Source organism: Kluyveromyces marxianus, chromosome 7, assembly GCF_001417885.1.
Source record: "Kluyveromyces marxianus DMKU3-1042 DNA, complete genome, chromosome 7".
Lineage (NCBI taxonomy): Eukaryota > Fungi > Ascomycota > Saccharomycetes > Saccharomycetales > Saccharomycetaceae > Kluyveromyces > Kluyveromyces marxianus.
In genome coordinates, this window is record NC_036031.1 from 12,663 (window position 1) to 32,877 (window position 20,215).

Here is a 20,215-nt window from a genome sequence, read left to right on the forward strand (position 1 = left end):
TATCCAGTCCAACAACTCAAGACCTTATATCATTAATCCAGGTTGCTTGTTCGTGCCAAAACTGTCAAAAATGAAACAAGCCAATAACTTAAAAACCAAAAAAAAATAACTATTATATGAGCTACTGTAAGTTGTCTGTAACGCAAAAGTGTTAAGAAGCCTTCTACGTTGAATATATGAATATGTTAAGCTGTCAGATCAGCACACTAGCATACTAGTCCAGAATTTCAAGGAGTCTTCCTTGATTAGTTTGTTCGTATCTTCTACGGTAGCACTAGTAGTCACTTTGAGAAGTTTTACAAGCCTTTCGTCAATCGGAATTACTTGAATCAAATCATCGAGGACATCCAGAGCTAAAGTGTATTCGAATATGTTGTATTCTTCTGAAAAATCTAAAGACTGCTGGTATTTCAGTAAAATAATACATGAAATTGATAAGGTTAGAGTTGCGGATCGTAGGGGATAGCTGAAGTTCCAATCTAAATGATCAACCAGTTCTTGCGCATTCTTAGGGAATTGTTTGGTGTAATGGCTCCAAATCTCCAGTATGATGTGTTTTGCTGCGTCAACGGCGTGTAAAGACCTTTTCTGAATTAGGTTTGGCCTATATAGGAGGAAGATGTTGTGAGCTTTCAGGCAAGAAAGCTCTAACATAAGTACTTTACTTCTGTAAAATAACTCCTTGTCGTAAATAGGATAACCCTTCATATTAGATATATGAGTAGAGACCAAGCTTAACTCTGTTTCTATTTCTTGAAGCAAAGCTTTGTCAAGCGAGCCGTATACATATAACGACCGGAAAATCTTTGATTGGAGTGTAGCTAATTGAATTCTCAGTCGCATGAAATCTATTGACAGTGGGTTTGAATTCATGATAGGTTGCATTTCATGTGGTCGAGGAAGTGATATAGTTTCTACAGTTAAAAAGGGTTCTTTCCCAAGAAGAGTCGCTAACATGCACGATGAGCACCATAAATTCCAAAATAAGAGAAAAACCCCGGTTTGAGCTGGATTGGATATTAACATCTTGTTGTAATATTCTCGCTGATGAAGATTAAGTGCAACTGCAACTTCCAGGGCATTGTTGGATAAATATAATTGACCCTCCAATGGTATCATCAATGTCATGAAATTTGCCATTAATACAAGGCCACAGAATCCATCAATGTTTGGCGTTTCAAGAACACTTGGTATGAGATCTGTAGCAATAGTGTAGTACTTATATGCTTCAGAAGCCACTTCAGAAATTCCGTTGAGATGTGGCTTATTCTTATCTCTATTCATAAGTTCTCTCTTCCGTAGAGTTAGTGCACCAAGACATAACACCGCTGATAAAAGGAATTTACCATTATTTTCGGAATGAATGGCTTCTAAGTCATCATAGGTTTCACTCAGCTCTAAAATATGATCTCTGAGAATTCCTGGTGGAGTATGTGAATCATTTTCGAAAAGAACTTCGATCAAATGGTTTCTTTGAATGGAAGTTTCTAATTTATTACTTGATGTTCTTGTAAGAATTGGCTGACTATTTCCAATTTCGTTCACTTCAAAAGTGTCATCATTGGTTAAAAAAAAGGGATCCCCGATTAGCCTCAAGAAGTTGTTTACATCAAAGGTTTCTATATTTGTAAAGTCTGAATCAAAGTGAAGCGGAGCGCTGCCAGTTGTGTTTTCTGTGCTAATCATATCAGCAAAATTCACCTCATCTGAGAAGGCGGGAAAGCTGGGATTGCATGTTTCCCCGTCCGCTATTGAACTATGAGAGAAGCAACGTGGAATTACATCAATACATTTGTCACTGAATAAGGTTTGGTTTTTAAAAATGAACATGTTAGAGCCATCTTTAATCTTCTTCCGTTTATCTTTTCGTCCGTCGGTCCCATAAATACATTTGACATTCAAATTCGCACACCTTCCACACGGTTCTTGGCCATCACATTTTTGCTTCCTTTTCTTGCACTCAAGACATGCCATGGACCAGTAATCTGAAGCTAATACTACGTAGTTGTTGAGTCGTTTTACATAACACTAACTGCATTCCCCTTTTCATTACAACAATACCGCACAATACGAAGAGGGTTTTTTTTGTTTTTTTGTTTTTTTTTTTTTTACACGACATGCTTCTCTTTTTCACCTTTAAATGCCTTCACAATAGAAAACTGCTAGAAAGTAAATTCAATGTTGGCTATAATAGGCTACTCGTTTATCGAGCATTTCCGGTTAGTAACTCAATATTTTCAGACAAGTATAATGGCCGAATGACGAATAGTGGTCTGACGACGTTATCTAGATCGCAAGATATCATATCGGTTATAAGAGTATAGATCGGATCCGTGGTACACTAGCATCAAGGCTACAATACTTGATAATTGAATTCAAAGTATATAACTAGATGATATCTTCATTCAATTTTTCCATTGGAATTGACGACTTGCTTGATAGCCAATTGTAACTCTAATATGATAAACCAGATAAAGCAGCAGTAAATACTTACGTATTCTCAACCAAACATTCTACGGTGATCCTGTCTTTCTTGTTTAAATTCCCACTTCGATCGCTTTTGCCAGGGTAACAAATTTAGGCTGATAACAAAGAAATATAAAGCTGTCACTTAATTTAAATCACGTGGATCAAATATCCGAAAACGCAGTCTCAGTTCAGTCTTGCATCTATTGAGTGCTGTAGCACAGTGTCAAACGACATAGCACTACGCGAGAGTGCACTACCATATTGATAAGCGCATTAAACAGAGTAAGTACTCTCTTGATTAGAAATATAGACCACCAACATTCCATATCTGAAAATTCTTTCTATCTAAAAATTATCTAAATATACGTGCCTGACAGTTTTTCTCTTATAGTTCTTCTTGAAAGCCTTCTTAAGGTTTGTCCAAGCTCTTCCTCTCCTCTTGTTCCTTTGGTCAAGACTCTGAAAAAATTTTCCGCTTCTCCCATCATTTGAAAAAAAAAAACCAATTATCAGCGCATTATAATAGGAGTTTTCGTTGACATTGAGATGACAGTAAGATACAGAGGAGGGCAAGAATAAAAAGGGAAATTAGTTAAATTGGTTTCGTACCACTAGAGTTCATTATATAAATGCTCTGTCTCAAAGTATTCTACACCTAGTAGGACTATCACGGTGACGCCGAGTTAACAAGCAGTGTTAATTCGCCGTTAGTAATCTTTCTACTCTGATACGAGACAACAATCATTATCACCTCTAAAGTCTAGTTTAGAGAAATTAAGCAACGACAGGAAGGAACGACAGTGTTAATAGTGCCAGTGACAGAATTAGTCACATAAGATATTTACCCGCATGTAATTTGAGATGTCACATTATGCCTTCACCATCAGTAAACACCCTCGCCTGACTCGGTTCTAGTTTTTACTTATCCGGGAATATACCCATTGTTCTTAGTCTTACACAAACCTTAGTACAATTATAATCCAATTTCACCTGACTCTGTTTATGTAATAAAGTATCTTTGTTTACTCATCCTTGTCTAGATTACGCTTTATCTCTAGGATACCTCTGTATATTCTATAGTCAATTCATATGATAAAGCAAGACAACTACTGGTCTTTTTCATTAACGTCCTGCTAGAGACTTCTGTAGAGATCGTAAAATACACACTGATCTCACTTCGTTTCTCCGTACAGCTGCGACTTTTTTTTCTTGGCTTCGCATCTCGCTCACTCAACAAACTTGGCACATTTTTTTCATATAAAAAAGAGTGTGTTCTGCGGAATTCGCCAGCGACACAGTGATTATATCATCTTATGCCTTTAAAACAGACAAGATTCTATTGATCCGACAGCCAGAATATCTGAACATTTAAACACCAGACAACTTTTCGACACAACAGTGGATAACTGGGTAGAAGGTATCGGTTCTATTTTAATACCCTTTCTAACACCCTGTTTAATACGCTTACTATGTCCTCGCCCATTTGCAACGAAGGATACCTGTCATGTGACATTGAGAAGCAAGACATATCCGACTCTGGTCTGCAAGAACTCGAAAAAGACCATTCAGTCTACACTACAACTACGGAGGTCTCAAGACTCTCCTGGGTTAATCGGTTGGCCGACAGAGTAAATGCCGAGACAAAAGGTATTGACCCTGTCACCGAATCTGAAAAGAACGACGCAGACATTATGAACGCGGCAACGATGTGGTTCTCTAGCAACATGGTCATCTCCGCATTTTCCTTGGGCTGTCTAGGTATATCTGCATGTGGACTCAATTTCGGAACTTCCGTTTTGACCATCTTCTTCTTCACCATTCTAGGAGTTATGCCTGTGGCCCTCTTCTCAGTATTTGGGGTCGAATTAGGCCTTAGACAGATGGTATTGTCCCGGTTCCTCGTGGGAAACATCACTGCCAGACTCTTCTCTCTGATGAATGTCATAGCTTGTGTTGGATGGGTTTCTGTCAACACTATGGCTTCCGCCTCGCTCTTGCACATGATAAACCCCAGCGGTAACAATTGTCCACCATGGGCCGGATGTCTGATTATTATCATGTGTACCATTGTCGTCACTTTCTTTGGGTATAGGTTCATTCATTTGTACGAGAAGTGGTCTTGGGTTCCGAACTTCACCGTCTTCCTAGTGATAATTGCGCGCTTGGCCAAGTCTGGAAACTTCACGAACGGTCCTTGGGGTGGTGGACCCAATACTGCTGCTGGTGTACTCTCCTTCGGTAGTTCCATCTTTGGCTATGCTGCAGGATGGGCAACATACGCCTCCGATTACACCGTTTATATGCCAAGACAGACCAACAAGAGAAAGGTATTCTTCAGTGTAATGTTAGGCTTGGGATTACCATTGTTGTTCACCATGACACTGGCTTCGGCTGCTATGGCATGCACACAGACCAATAAGAGATGGGCTGAGTTATATGCTTCCCATTCGGTAGGTGGCTTATGCTATGCTATCTTGGTTGAAGACTCCCTCTGGGGCTTCGGATCCTTCTGCTGTGTGTTGCTAGCAATGTCCACTGTTGCAAACAACACGCCCAACATGTACTCTATTGCTTTGGGCACACAATCAATATGGGAACCTCTGGCCAGAGTCCCTCGTGTTTTTTGGACTTTGGTTGGTAACTTGGCTGCGCTAGCCATCTCCATCGGGGCCTACTACAAGTTCGAGTCTTTCTTGAGCAAATTCATGGACTCTATCGGTTATTATATTGGTATATATATTGCTGTTTCCCTCTCGGAGCACTATATCTACAGACACGGGTTTGTAGGATACACTGTATCTGATTGGAACAGATGGGATAAGTTGCCGGTTGGCTACGCCGGTTGCACTGCACTATTCATTGGGGCTTTTGGTGTAGCTTTTGGCATGAGTCAATCATACTGGAAAGGCGAAATTGGAAGGCATATTGGGAGCGGTGGCGCAGACATTGGTTTCGAATTAGGTGCCGGATTTGCATTTATTGCATACAACATCTGCAGGCCTCTCGAACTAAAATATAATGGTCGCTAACGTATTGCTTCCAATCTCAGAAATATCTTATATCTATAATAATTAATTTGTGTGTAATATAGTACTAATAATAATCGCTGTAACAGTAGGAAGTGCTGTCGTTGATTTCACGTCGCATGCGTCAATAGATGATAAAAGCCGTAGTCGAGATACTACGATATCAGATTCATATTGCTTGGTGCGATGAATGCGAAAGGATGGAAAATTTTAAGTTTAACTTTAAATTACCTGCTGTCTCTTGCCGAGCAGTACACTTTCGGTTTTCAGATTAAAACTCATCGAAGTACCGTTAAAATATGGACATTCTTTCTAATTACGAAGGAAACTAATGAAAGAAATAAATATGAATTTCAGTAGGTCTAAGATAGCATAGCACATATTTACGTATTAAACATAACAGTTTTTTTTTTTTTTTTTTTCTGAACTACCAGTATGTTTTTAAAAGTCAGAGGACTAGTAAAGAGCTACCAACTATATTAGTGAAGTTTCGAACAGATATACTTGCAAGATAGTAGTCTGCTGACTTCTAGTATCGGAAGAACTATTTTTTAAGAAACACTTATAAGAATGCCAATATTATTATCATCAAAGGCGAGATGAGTATCTTATTGGCTTTACCTTCGAAATGAGTCTCAACTGTGTTGATTTGTGAATGACCAGAGATCATAATTGTAATATTCGGGATGGATAGATTCAAAGACAGTTGAGGGGACGCTGCCTCGGACGTTGTAGGACTAGTTGTTACTGGTTGCCCAACACTATCCGACATTGTTTTACTTTGTTTTCCCTTTGTTTCAGTATCAAGCATTCCACTCACCACTCCGGATGTTTCGCCAACGGCATTCATCGTGGTTCCAAGAGGGGTGTTAAGGTTTGCACTACTATGCCTTTTTGGTACTGGCTCATCATCGTTTCTAGAAGTCGTTGGTCTATTAGAAATTGTTTCTTGAGACATTTGCACGTTTGTCTCTGTCATAGGATGGATCATTGCACTTCCTGAGGTAACAGATATCTTGTCTAAGGGTTTGGATGTTTCATCTTGAAGACTTTTATTGTCATTTGAATCAGTACTATGGGAAATAGTACTTGAACTATTACTGTAACCAAAACCAAAAGAGCTCATCTCTGGAGTTTTAACGTAGAAAGCTGTTTGGACAGCCTGTATACCGTCAGAAAAAGTGGAAGTAATGGCCCCTGTCGAGTAGGTAGTGGTGTAAGTGCCAGTCCATGGAATATTTACCTTAGAGGTACTTCCAATCCCACCGGTTACAACATGATTAGTGGTCTGAACATTGATAACACTATCTGCGCTGGTAGCACTATTGTTGCTCGTCTCTGTGGGGGTTTTGGCGTTCGAAGATGCCATAGCAGGTGTTTCTACATGGTACACTGCTTTAAGAGTTACGATACCATCTGTACCAGTCACAGTGACAAATTCCGTAGAGTATGTGGTAGCATATGTGCCAGTCCATGGAGAATTGATTATAGAGGGGTTTCCGACCTCTGTAGTCTCTACTGGCATGGTCGTATGAACATTAGGAACGACATCGGCACCATTGATAGTATTGTTGTTTAGCTGTGTGGAGATTTTGGTATTGGAAGACCCCACAGCAGGGGTTTTCACATGATATACCGCTTCGATAGTTATAACACCATCAGCACCAGTGGTAGTAACCAATTCAGTGGAGTAAGTGGCCGTGTACGAACCAGTCCATGCCACATTAATTGTAGTCGCTGTTTCAACCTCAGGGGTTTCCACATGAAAATGGTTTCGATAGTTGGTATTCCATCAACGCCAGTCACTGTGGTGGTAGCAGTCGCTACAGTTGTCGTGTAAGTGCCGGTCCATGGTATATTAATTGCAGTAGCAGTTTCAATATGTGGAAGTCTGACCACGATAAAATCTTCAGTTATGGCCTCACCATCTACAGCAGTAGTGGTTCCAATAGCGGTTCCAGTGGCCGTTGATTGAAATGTCCATGGTAACGTCGTAGTAGCAACTGGAGCAGGGCACTTTTCTCCATCAGGGATTGTAAACACGTATCCGTCGAAATTGTTGTGCACAACACCATCTGGATCCTTAAAATACATTTTTATAGCAGCATCCTGGTAGCGGTTCATATAGAATATCCTTAATGGGTAATAGTAACCTCCTACTAGATTAAAAGAGCCACTACCGGACGTTGTACGCCAAACGACGGAAATGTCAAAGGGAGCAGGTTTGGTTATAGTGTTTTCAAGTTGGCAACACGCAAATGCCTTACCATCACCCATATTTATATCAATGACATCGTCCCCATTGGTTATAACAAAATCATATAAACCAGTTTTTGGAGCGAAGAAGTACCCCGTAATCAACATAGAAAAATTGGACATGGAAAATTGGGGCGGATTATTGTAATTAGATGGCAAACTTCCTAATATAGGTCTCAAACAGCCGCCTGGGAAACGAAACTGAAATGTTAAGTCAGTCACGCCCGTACTGCTACCGATTAAACCATCCCCATATGTTGCATAACCGCCATGTAAATATTCATCTGTTAAAAAAGTTTGACTATCACCCACATAGCACCCAGCTGAACCACTTGGTATCAGGGGATAATGGTAGTAAGATACAGAAAAACCTTTGGATAATGAATTGGTTTTAGGATCACAACCTAAAACGGTATTCAAGTCAGTGTTGAAAGATTGACAGTCAACTAATGGTATTCCCATTAATAATAATACCTGAAAAAGCGCAAACCACATTTATCACAATTTCCCAGTTAATGTTTTATGTCTCAAATTTTACCTTGCGATTGTTATTGGACGCTCGATATGCCACTCCTCTTTTAACGAAGAAATAATATCAAGATACAGAAGTCACCGACTATCACCTAATAAAACAATTTATTTATTTTATTGCCTTAGATGGTTTATAGCGTTTATGAGTTGTCTGCCAAGAAAACAATGGCCTGTTCATAGCTTAAAATGGTTGAAGAAACTTAAAGTAAAGTATGAAATTTTATCATTATATATGCAACTGTTGATGGTTGTTTTTTGCTAGCGAAACATCACGAGAATGTCAAAGGTCGAATTATTTCGTGGGTGTTAACACGACTTTATAATTATGGCATTTGAATGTTGTGCCTTAGAATTACATAACAAGGGCCTGCGGCTCTTCAATAATTGAGCTTGTTTAAAAGGAAAACGTTCGGAAAACATTCGCAATCTTGAGCATTTACATCGCGAAATCTATCATTAAGTTACGCAATCCCACGGTATAAGTTGGAGCCGTTACTGGGAAGGAATGTTATGCAGTATAATCGTCCTATTTTACCGGCGATTCGTTTTTCCAATAATGCATCTGCCCAGAAACCCTGCATAATTTCTTTTAATCTGCAACATTAGCTACGTCTTTTCTTAGAGCAAATGAAAAAGAAAAATTCATGCCGGAATGTTAGCACCGGTGGAACCCTGAGAAACATAAGGAACGGGGCGGATGTACATGTCAGATTATTTTACAGAATAGGAAATAAAATCTAAAAAGTATCCTAGTTCCTAGAATGGGCTATTACTAAAAGAGAATAAAAAATAGTGCACGCTAACTCTGGGTGCTATACGAAGTAATTTGCATTAATATGCGTCTTCAAATCCCCGTTAGCAGTTACTTCAAGCTTCAGGAAACCTCTTTTTGCTATTGTTATCAATTCGAATAACTCGCAAGGATATCTTTATCCGCAGAACGTAGAGAAACGGTGTATCATGCTTTCATACAGGATTTGTCCAAAGTATTGATTTGGCATAAAAAGTTGTACGCTTGTAAACCGATAAAGAAAAGCAGTAACTTGACTAAAGACAAGGATTGCTCACTGGCAGCAGTTACATCCTTTTTTACCCTCACCCAAAATATTAATTATCGATTACATATGGTATATTCTAATATGGAGTGTTGTAGCGCTCAGCTATCATTCGATGAATAACGAAGCCCTGAGCTAATTCCTTCTGATTCCCACATAAATTTTGCATGTAAATATTTGGATAGCAATGCCAACATCATTAGAATAGGAACTTCCAACAACGGACCAAAAGTTGCAGCAATGGCCTGCTTACTGTCATTTCCATATAACGATATAGCAACTGCTAAAGACAATTCAAAATTGTTAGACGCTGTTGTAAAACAATGTGTCATTGTAATAGGAAAGTTCGACGTGCATGTCTTTTTGCCCCAACTATTAGGAAGCAATAGTTTTTCTTGGTCACAATCGCATTCTTGATTATCTTCTGTTGATTGCTTTGTAAGGCACCGTAACAATACAAATGTCAAGGTCCAAGCAATTATAAAATATAGGATAAGAGGTACGAAGCACAAAAATGCAGATCCAAGCTCGTGAACTAATTGGTAACCACGACTTATGAAGAGGACACAAATCGTATAGTGCAAGCCTATCGTAGACCACGGTGCAACATACTTTAAAACATTTCTCTCATATTTGTCCTTCCCGATAATACATACGAAAAGCATGCGAGTAGCAATACCGCAAAGTAATGGGATACCGAGAAATACCCCAACAGATTTTGCTACTTCTTCGAACACTCTATTATAGGATCCTTGGAAATTTCCAGCGGAAATAACGTAGCAATATAATAATTGTAAAGGTGCATACAAAAACATCTGTAGTAATGAATTGCAGATTACCAATACGACACAGAGATCATTATCTCCGCCCGCAATTTGATTCCAAATCAATACCATTGCAATGCACCTGGCAATTCCTATCATTATAATACCTTCACGATATTCCTCGTGCTTAAATAACACCAACCATGCCAACCCCGTCATTAACAAAGGTCCGATCACCCAGTTGAGTACAAGGGATATCGCAATGTGCTTCCACACGCTATTCTTCGATATGAACACATGTATTGACTCCCACGGTACTTTACATATAGGGGGTATCATCATAACGATCATTCCAATCGCTAATGGGATAGAGACATTTACCAAATTAAAATCTTTTTTAGCATCAAATACATGCCGAGAAGAAGGCACATAAACAGATATTAATACCGAGATAATCATGCAGAGTATAATAGTAACAGGTAGCATTAGGTCTTTATATGACAATTTTTTTGCAGTATCTAAAAGTCTCCAATCATTTGATTGGGAGGGTTCCTGATCTCGAGATTCCATTGAAGGTTCGTCACAACGACGAGTGAATGAAGAAGACATTTTGCAAAACTGTTGTACTTCCCAATATTCAATCCAATATGATTTCTCTGTTACTGGATCTTAAATTTTCCATGTTATATCCCGTATTAAAAGGAAGCGTACAAAATCTTTATATAAATAAACATTTTGTTTACTTATTGACTCCGAATAACTAATCAAATCCGTACACCACATAACTAATCAAATACGTACACCAATGTACTCCTTATTTTCTCTTTTCGCCATTACCCTACCCCCTCTTTTGAATTACCCTACCCCTTCTTTGGTCTTACCCTACCCATTTTTATAGTGTTACCCTCTGTTCTCCTTCTGTTACCCGCCCCAATTTAGAACTTTTCTTCTCTAAGTTCGTGTTACCCTCCCCGCTACATTTGGTCCATCCTCCACATTTGTCGTCGTTACCCTCCCTCTTTGTTGTGTTACCCGCCCTATATTATATCTCACTTTTCTCACTATTTCCTATTTCGGCAACCTCGTTTTTCATGTTTGTTTCTTTTTGTTCGTGCGACGTTACATTCTTCGTGCATTCTCCTTTGTTTTTTTCCACCTGCCATTCCAGCTTCCTGTATTTCTTGTATCCCATTTCCTATTACGGTAAGTGTTTTCGATACACGTTTCTTTTCCTAGCTTCCTCTTTGTGCAACGGTTTCTGACTATCCTCCTTGGTCTTCCTTTGTCCCTTATTTGTCCCTTATGTGTCCCTCATCTGTCCCCTGACCTATCGTGCCCACAGTTTCCCATGTTACCCGCACTTCACTTTGGTTACACTTGGACTACCTTGACCAATCTTGCTCCTCTTGCCATCAAACTTCATCTCACATCCACTTCGTCAACCTATGTTTCTACTGTTACCCGGATGTGTGTCTCTCCCTAACCCAACCTTACTTACTGTCTTTCCCTTCCACTCTTTCCTCCCCCTCCTCCAACTTTTGATTTTCATTTTCTTCATCATCACTTCACACGTCACGAGCATGCCCATCTTTCCCGCTCTACCTTTTTCTTCGATTCTCCCTCCTCTAAACTTCCAAGCCCACTGTTACCCGCACTTTGCACAACTACCCCAAACTTTCCTTTCCTGCTCCCCCTCTACCTACCTGCTCCAAGCATCATCATCCATCTCACAACCTATAGTTACCCTTCGTGTTACCCGGATGTTATTATCCATGGCACCATCAACATCTTTCTTCTTTTCACTTTTCTTATATAATCATTAAATACGAATTATACTGTTAACCTTCTTTTCAGCTTTCAGTTTTCAGAATAATCCTCCTCTCAATTACATATTCTTCCTTCAAATTTCACTTTCATTCCCAAATCTTAAAATAATATATAGTCAAAAACAAACATATCTTGTTTTTAATTATTTTCATGCATATTATAAATTCATTTTAACCGCAATGTAAATCCACTCCTGACATAAATAGAAAATAACATCATTAAAAAAAGGATCACCAACATTTAAGATACTGTTTTTATGCTGTTTACAAAACAATTTGCTTAATATCACATTGTGACAATCCTTAATGATACCGTATTCCCTACGATCTTTCTTACCTTCAAACAACAAATAAATTGATGAGTAAAAAAGAAGGAGTTTACAGACTAAAAAATTTCGTCTTTGGTATTTATGTGCTCTTATTCATTGCTGGTGTGCTTATTGGTAGATCGAACTACAACCGTAAACTTAGAAATGCATATGAAGTCATCAAAAGCCAGCAAGACTCAAGCTTAAAACAAATAGACAATTAGCAGATAGCCTAAATATCTACTCAACTTCTTCTTTTAGGCCAAATGAAACCCCAAGTAATACTTGATCTAAAGAAATGAGTTAAATATATCATGAAATGTTACATGTTGTGCAATGATGGGTTTTTACTGTAATGGATACTCAATCGAGGTTCTTCTTTAAAGTCCGGTCTGGAAAAATATCATTCAGCCAATCTCCGTTGAGTTTGATCATTCTTTTATAGAAATATGTTGCAAGCTGAAGATGTGACAGTATTCACAGAACTTTTATTAATAATGTGAAAGTATACAAGTGTTGTTAGTATTAGCCTGATAATAATACAGTTTAACATTCAATAATAACCTTTGTATAGGTTAGATAATTTAAACGAAAACTTTTGTTAATGAACCCGAAAGCTTTTTAGAGTCTATATCTTAGTACAGGAATTAACCCTATATATATATATATGTATATTTGTAAAATAAGTCTTTGGTATTTCTCACGTTTTTTAAGATTAAAATATGAAGTTGATAGTTGAGAGTATCGCTGACATCAGCAATGCTTGGAAAGTACCCGATAATTGAGGGATCAATATCGCGGCACCAGATTTTGAGGTTGAAGTTGGTGCTGTAGCAGAAATAGTTGCTAAATTGGTATCATATTTCTCATTCTTAGATACGGAGGTCAGTTTTTGAATGGTATTGTAATCGACTTCAGTGTCAAAAGTAGTGTCATTAGACATAAACACGACAGTGTTACCCTTAGAATCAAACAAAACACCACCCTTCATAGTCCCCTCTGTATCTCTTGGAATATATCCATCCGCTTGGATCCCATAACCTAAATATTCAATACCCTGGAAAGTGTGGAAAGTAGAATATAGGTTGTTTCTCTCTGTGCCATTCATGACTTCAAAAATATCAAATTCACCACAGCCAGTATTCCAACACGAACAGTTTGGATTCGTAGGATATTGTGATGTTCTAGGAATATGGTCATTCAGTAGCCATATAGCTGGCATGTCGTAATATTCAATAGAGGAACTGTTCTTTTCAGAAGCCGTTGGCATAGTAAATTCAAATAGGAACATCTTCGTCTCACCATCAAATCCATGATAGGCAGGAATTCCGGAACGATATACACCGCAAGCTTTATTATAACCAGACTTTGGACATTTAACTTCTGAGAAGATGCTGAATTCTTCATCCGATTTTAAAAGGTTATCAGATCCCAATATAGTGGCGTCGCTCGCTTTCCCGGTACCAGTAGAATCTGCATACGTTAAAGCCTTACCCAAACATGAAGAATTATCGCCAGCATTAGTTAAGAAAGTGACATTATTAGCAGTTTTATTGGAAGCGTCATAATATGCAGTCCTGTTCCACGACTGTGATGATGACGAATCATTGATATCAAAAGAAGGAGATGTGTAAAAAGCAAATTTAGAAAGCGAGAGAGGACCTCTGAAGTGCACAGAAACACCTTCATTAAGAGGTGCATTCTCACCACTGAACCAAATCTCATCTCCTAAGTTACAAGTACAACTATCTTTGTCTTCATTTGAAATCTTTTTAACGTTCTTGTAAGTTCCGGAAAAACCAACATTTCCAAACTCGACGACTTGATATGACTGCTTGGCATTAGCCAATCCCATTAACTCAGCTACTAGCAGTGCTCCTAGTATGTCAAATAATCGAACCATGTTTCTTAGTATTTTAACTCAAACTTATCTTTTTCCCTATCGATCCAATGATAATAGTTCACAAAAACTGTTTTCCGGAACAAGATCTTATCTATTCGACCTATCGTACGTCTAATTTATATATGTAGACTTCTCCTCTTTCCAACAATATAGAAATCTAATGATTTATATAAATGAGGCAAGTCCTTTTGTATATCCTCTTATTAAATATTGTTTATAAATAGTAACAAGTTGATTCTAATATCTCGAATCGACATCTGAAAAGAGTAAACCCTTACCCAAATCAAATTTTGTTTTTCGGTTAAAAAACTAAAATAAAGGGAAGGGTAACGTTGCCATAGAAAATTCGCACCATAAAGAACAATTATTTTGGCCAGTAGTTTCTATCTACCGTCAATATTTTTTAGTCTCACGAAAAGCATATTTATTTTCTTGGCGTTTGAGTATTACAATATAGACTAAGGCCGAAATGGGGGCTGATATTAAGTCTCACGAAATGCTTTTCTACTTTCTTGGTGTTTGAATATTAAGGTAGAGACTAAAACCGATATGGGGGATAGCACCTTTTTATATATCACGACTGTTGAAAGGCGCTACACTTTATGATGCATATATTTTGTGTCTTGAGTTTCTATTATGTTTTGATGAAATATCTTGTGAAGATTGAAAACTAGTCTGAGCCTTTCCTACTTAATATTATTTGATAAGCCCACTTAATTGTCCATGCAAACCTACTCATTCAGTTTCTACTCAGTTATATGGAAAGGAAATACTTAATTGCTTAATTTTACAACTTATAAACTCCCCGCTGCACGATATTTGATGTCCTTTGCACATGTGTGTCTGTAACAGAACAATAAAATATCATTTAATATTAAATGCACAGTATGGCATATGACACATTTCTTATCTTTAAAGATTTACAACGAATTTACATGTTTTATAAATATGGATACACGACGTATATCTGACCTGGTGCAAAAGTTAAAGTTGGACATAAGCATATCCACTTCTAATATATTAACTGACTGGCTTATTCAATTAGAAAATGAAATTAATAAGAAAGATGAGGAGTAATTTTAGTTGTACTAACCACAAAGAGGTCAACAATTGATTTGGTTTATTTAGTCGGCTTTGGTAATCCTTAACCCGTAGATAAAGATTTATCACCCGGCAAACCAGTTATTTCATACTCCTATGCTGAGAGAGAGTGTTTAATGTATAGTGGATACGATGCGAAGTGGCTATATCACCCTTATAGCTTTAAAGGGTCAAAAATTTACACTCTAATTTTGTTCGGTGTGTAGAATTTAAGGCCATAAACCTATCATTTCAGATCTCACCCCTAAAAACACGCTTTATCATCATTTGAGTTTTTATCGTCTCTTTATTTTCTTGAGATTTGTCTTTTTTCAGGTACCTTAGGGACAGAATGAAAGAAAGTCACAGGAGTCTCAGGAGTCTCCACTGTTCTATACTGCGCAGCAAAAATACAAGAGTATTTAATACCAGTGCGTTTTGAAAAACCACGTCGTATCATTAAGATGTTAACGAACCTGCTAGGATCATTCTAATTAGAATGTAAACGTTGAGGACTTTACTTTATCCCACTTAATAAGCATTATGTCTTTTAGAACATTGCCGGTCATTGATTTTAAACAAGCTTTCCACAAAGAATCAAAGCCCAGATTTCTACAAGAGCTACGCTACGCTTTGATAGAGGTCGGATTTTTTATTTTGGTAAATTTTGATCAATATGGTCCTTCTGAACAGGACTTCATTGATATTGAGAAGCAGTCAGCAGATTTTTTTGCTTTACCAACAGAATTAAAGGAAGATATAGCGATGGTAAATTCTCCTCACTTTTTAGGTTATACTGCAGTTGGAAATGAAATTACTGGTGGAATAGTGGACCAAAGGGAGCAAATAGACCTAGCAACTGAGCTTCCTGCACCTTCAAAAGAGCTTCCTATTTTCAACCAGCTCGAAGGACCAAATCAATGGCCGAGTAAAGAAGCATTGCCAGAATTCCGTAAAGTTGTGACAAATTATATCCAAAAAATGACAGAGCTTTCCATGTACATGAAAGATCTAGTGGAAGAAGCAATTGGTTTGCCAAAGCATGAGCTAGATTCGTTCTTTAAGGAGAATCAACAATACAAGATGAAATTGGTATCGTATCCAGAAATACCTGAAGATTATGAGCATAATAACAATGAAGAGCTCAGCCAGGGGGTAGGAGCACACCGAGATAACACATTTATGACATTCATATATCAATGTATTGAAGTGGATGGCTCACTTCAAGTCGAAAACTTTGAAGGACAATGGATACCGGTAAATAAGATTCCTAATAGTCTTGTTGTAAACGTTGGTCAGTTACTTGAAAGCATCACTAATGGAGTTTGCAAGGCTACTATACATAGAGTTGTCAGCCCGAAAAAGGGCTCTGGTAGAAGATTATCAATCCCATTCTTCCAAAACGTACACACAAATGCTTATCAAAGAACGTTGGCTAATTTCCCATCTGAAGTGATACAGTTAAGGGACAAAAGAGATAAGTTGATCACAAAATGGGGGATAAATGTCGGTTTTCAATTCGAACCAGAGCTCTCTAAATATCCAGCTGGTGTATCTGTTTTTAAAAATAGAATTAAATCTCACCAAGATGTGGCAGCAAGATGGTACCCACAAATTTTACAAGATGTTCTTACTGAGTACGAAAGTACCAAGAACTAAAGGATAATATTGTGGTTATGACTTACGTGTTAAAGTACAAGACTCAAACCAACTTACCCATATAATAATGCAGTCAAACTTTCTGAAGGAGGGTTTAAAGAATCTTTATTGAAATCAGTAAAGATAGAGTTTCCACGATTTTCATATTCTGAGTTTTTTTAGAAAACTTAAAATAATGCAAACCTTATTTATCAATGAACAATAATTTTGAATTGGTACGCATGCTTTTTAAGTAAAGAATACATAAGCAGAATTAGTACTGGAAATTATTTACTGAAGAGTAAGGTTATATGCGATGAATTGCTAGGTGGAATTTTAACTAGACCGAAATATGTATATAGCTGTATATAATTAAGCAATGCTTGTGTTTTTATTTACGTTTTTATCACAGAGCTCTGAGTGAATCTAAGACGAAGCCACAGTAAAAAGACAGCGATTTCAAAAAAATAAATAAAGAAAATGTTAATATACAGTCAGTGACTTCGAAACTAACATTGCAGGTATAAAATTTCCGAACCTTGAAGATGCTAATCAGAGTCCAGAGTAAAATATGTACTCCTAAGCTTTCACTGCAGAATAAAACAGAGAGGCGAAGACTTTAGGTATTTGTCTCAGAATACTGAAATGGCACATTTTTTTGTGTGAAGGAAAGGCAGCTATAGAGCCCAAAAATATTGATGCTAGACAGAGGCGCTGCCGCTATGTAATACCATATGTGTACAACTGCTTGATAAAGATGCTCTAGTGAATGACGGTACTATTCCTACAAATAAATACTGATTTGTCTTCTCTTCTGAGAGCAATTGCGCAGTACCATATAGAGAATAATCGATTAAGGCGGTATATGCAATGTCTTTCAACACTGTGTACAAATTTGAGATACAAATTACGACTCTTCCCTGCGAATAGTATTCACCATTGATGAACATCATATATAAGCTCCTATCATATGTGACCAGATAAAGTACTTTTGTTTTCGTTTACGATAGATTACTCCGAATAAATGAAGATATAAGATTGTAGAGGTTAATTCTTAGTTCTTCGAGAAATGACCATTGATACACGACCCTTAATCTATGGTGAAGAAGTAGCTTCAACATACTCAAGCATTGAAAGTAATGTCCAATCAGGGTACGGCCAACAATCCACAGAAACTCATGACGATGATGTCGAAGAGGTACCATTATCACAGATCCCAAATTTGTTTCTCATTCAACTTTCACTTTTCTCCAATGTGTTTTTAGCTGGATTTGACGGCACAATTACTGCATCAACATATCAGCTTATCGGTAACGAATTTAATCATGTCAGCGTCGCTAGTTGGATCACAACAGCCTATCTTGTAACAAGCACTGCATTTCAGCCTTTATATGGTTCCTTTTCCGATGTCCTTGGTAGAAGAAAATGTTTATTCTTTGCTAATGTAATTTTTGCAGTAGGATGTTTAGCTTGTGCGATAGCCCCAAAGATTTTTGTTTTGGTAGCTGCTCGTGCATTATGCGGTATCGGTGGCGGTGGATTGGTCACTTTATCAACGGTTATCAACTCTGATCTAGTTCCCCCTTCAAGAAGAGGAATCTTCCAAGCTTTTCAAAATTTGATATTGGGTTTCGGTTCCATTATTGGAGCAGCATCTGGTGGATGGATTTCTACAAAAATTGGATGGAGATGGTGTTTTCTTTTGCAAGTGCCTATCTCTCTATTTGGGACAGCTGTCGGTTACTTCTATGTCAAAAATCAAAAAGAATATGAACTTACACGTCTCTCAAAGAAAAGCGATTCTTTCTATTCTGTACTTTCAGAAATTGATATATTGGGAGCATTGTTACTAGTGGTGGGATTAACAACCCAATTACTGTACATAACCTTTGTGAGCTCAATTACCTCAGGTGGAATTTTATGGCTGAAACCCTCATATTTATTTTTATTGTTGACCAGTATTGGCGTTTTATTATTATTTGCCTATAATGAAGAGCACACTAAGGCTCGTCCGATAATACCTAGAAAACTTGTACAAGGCAATTATTCGTTCTGTATTCTTTCATTAGCAATCCTGATTGGATTCGCCAGTTTTGCATATTTATTCACGTTACCATTATATTTTCAAATTGTTGTTGGCGATACTCCTTCGATTGCTGGATTGAAGTTGGCAATTCCTTCATTTTGTACTCCAATTGGCGGTTTAATTACAGGTGTAGGAATGAGTAAATCTGACTGTTTACCCACTTTGTTGAAGAGTGGTATTTTGCTTATGGCTCTTGGGAATGGTTTATTCACCTTGTTACGGGAATCAACTCCTAATTGGTTAACTACAGTTTTCTTGTTGCCTAATAATATTGGTCAAGGTATGGCATTTCCAGCATCCTTATTTTCATTTATATTCGCTTACTCTAGAAGTGACCAAGCAACGGCGACTTCTGCTTTATACCTTTTTCGAGCAGTCGGATCAGTCTGGGGGGTTGCTGGCTCTTCGAGTATAATTCAATACTTTGTCTCAAAAAGACTAAGACTATCACTAAAAGATAAACTATCCGAGGAGCAGATAAATAAAATTCTCATCAAATTGAGCAAGAATACACAATACATCGAAGAGTTAAAAGGCGAGATTCGTGATGCGGTCGTGGGAAGTTATGCTTACGGTGCGCAGAAAACCCATATTATATCAACGCTTTTTTGTGTTATATCGTTAATATTGGCATTCATCAGCGTTAAGTATAAACCCAACACTTTTAAAAAGTTCCATTAAGTAATTTGAGAGTGTACGTCCTTAACAATACAAAAGTGACGAAAACCCTCAATATATGCTCGTAATGATGTTATTTCTATGTTTTTCGTTAGTTTCTGTTCCCCTATGTTCCAACCAATAAATATGGACCAAAAAGGATAAAATTCTTTTATATAAAGCTTAATGCACTATTTAACTTTATGTTATTATTGGTATGAAGACGTTGATATATATTCTACAAGTTTCACAGTGAAATAAGTCGTCCGAAATTGAAACCAAAAACCGCATTCACATTCTTAATATAAGAAAAGACTAAGTCAAAATATTCAACAATATAGTGTGCCAATATGGAAATTTTAAAAACATCTGTAAAGGGTGTATATGTAATATATATATATATATTTTTTTTGATTCTCTTCGTATTTCCTTTTGTTGCGCATCACGTGTACTATGTTGAACATTCAATGATTGTTGTATTTCATATACCTCGTATTCTATTCACTTCAAGTATTATTTTTCATAAATCAGCAAGAAAAGAAGAAAATTAAGAAAACAACAACTAAGAACATACCTATAAGGCACCAATTAATATAACCAGTTTGAGGTTATATAG

At 37.4% G+C, this 20,215-nt stretch overlaps 8 protein-coding genes across 8 annotated transcripts; 3 read left to right on the plus strand and 5 right to left on the minus strand.

Moving 5' to 3' along the window:
- Nucleotides 1-198: 198 nt before the first annotated feature.
- Nucleotides 199-1,974, minus strand: PUL4 (Pul4p; the record flags this gene model as incomplete). Its single annotated transcript, XM_022821246.1, has 1 exon — nt 199-1,974. One exon carries the CDS (start codon nt 1,972-1,974, stop codon nt 199-201), a length of 1,776 nt encoding a protein of 591 aa, XP_022677627.1.
- A 1,964-nt stretch (nt 1,975-3,938) lies between these two features.
- Nucleotides 3,939-5,498, plus strand: FCY2 (cytosine permease; the record flags this gene model as incomplete). The annotated part of the gene is made up of 1 exon (XM_022821247.1): nt 3,939-5,498. The coding sequence occupies one exon, from the start codon at nt 3,939-3,941 to the stop codon at nt 5,496-5,498; it is 1,560 nt and encodes a 519-aa protein (XP_022677628.1).
- A 559-nt stretch (nt 5,499-6,057) lies between these two features.
- On the minus strand, nt 6,058-7,347 carry KLMA_70008 (uncharacterized protein; the record flags this gene model as incomplete). Its single annotated transcript, XM_022821248.1, has 2 exons — nt 6,058-7,232; nt 7,302-7,347. The coding sequence occupies 2 exons, from the start codon at nt 7,345-7,347 to the stop codon at nt 6,058-6,060; spliced, it is 1,221 nt and encodes a 406-aa protein (XP_022677629.1).
- Nucleotides 7,143-8,246, minus strand: KLMA_70009 (flocculation protein FLO9; the record flags this gene model as incomplete). The annotated part of the gene is made up of 1 exon (XM_022821249.1): nt 7,143-8,246. One exon carries the CDS (start codon nt 8,244-8,246, stop codon nt 7,143-7,145), a length of 1,104 nt encoding a protein of 367 aa, XP_022677630.1.
- A 1,192-nt stretch (nt 8,247-9,438) lies between these two features.
- On the minus strand, nt 9,439-10,710 carry ARR3 (arsenic resistance protein; the record flags this gene model as incomplete). Its single annotated transcript, XM_022821250.1, has 1 exon — nt 9,439-10,710. One exon carries the CDS (start codon nt 10,708-10,710, stop codon nt 9,439-9,441), a length of 1,272 nt encoding a protein of 423 aa, XP_022677631.1.
- Nucleotides 10,711-12,950: 2,240 nt separating this feature from the next.
- On the minus strand, nt 12,951-14,138 carry TOH1 (Toh1p; the record flags this gene model as incomplete). Its single annotated transcript, XM_022821253.1, has 1 exon — nt 12,951-14,138. The coding sequence occupies one exon, from the start codon at nt 14,136-14,138 to the stop codon at nt 12,951-12,953; it is 1,188 nt and encodes a 395-aa protein (XP_022677632.1).
- Nucleotides 14,139-15,761: 1,623 nt separating this feature from the next.
- On the plus strand, nt 15,762-16,877 carry KLMA_70012 (isopenicillin N synthase family dioxygenase; the record flags this gene model as incomplete). Its single annotated transcript, XM_022821254.1, has 1 exon — nt 15,762-16,877. One exon carries the CDS (start codon nt 15,762-15,764, stop codon nt 16,875-16,877), a length of 1,116 nt encoding a protein of 371 aa, XP_022677633.1.
- A 1,048-nt stretch (nt 16,878-17,925) lies between these two features.
- VBA2 (Vba2p) lies at nt 17,926-19,623 on the plus strand (the record flags this gene model as incomplete). The annotated part of the gene is made up of 1 exon (XM_022821255.1): nt 17,926-19,623. One exon carries the CDS (start codon nt 17,926-17,928, stop codon nt 19,621-19,623), a length of 1,698 nt encoding a protein of 565 aa, XP_022677634.1.
- Between the last annotated feature and the right edge of the window lie 592 nt (nt 19,624-20,215).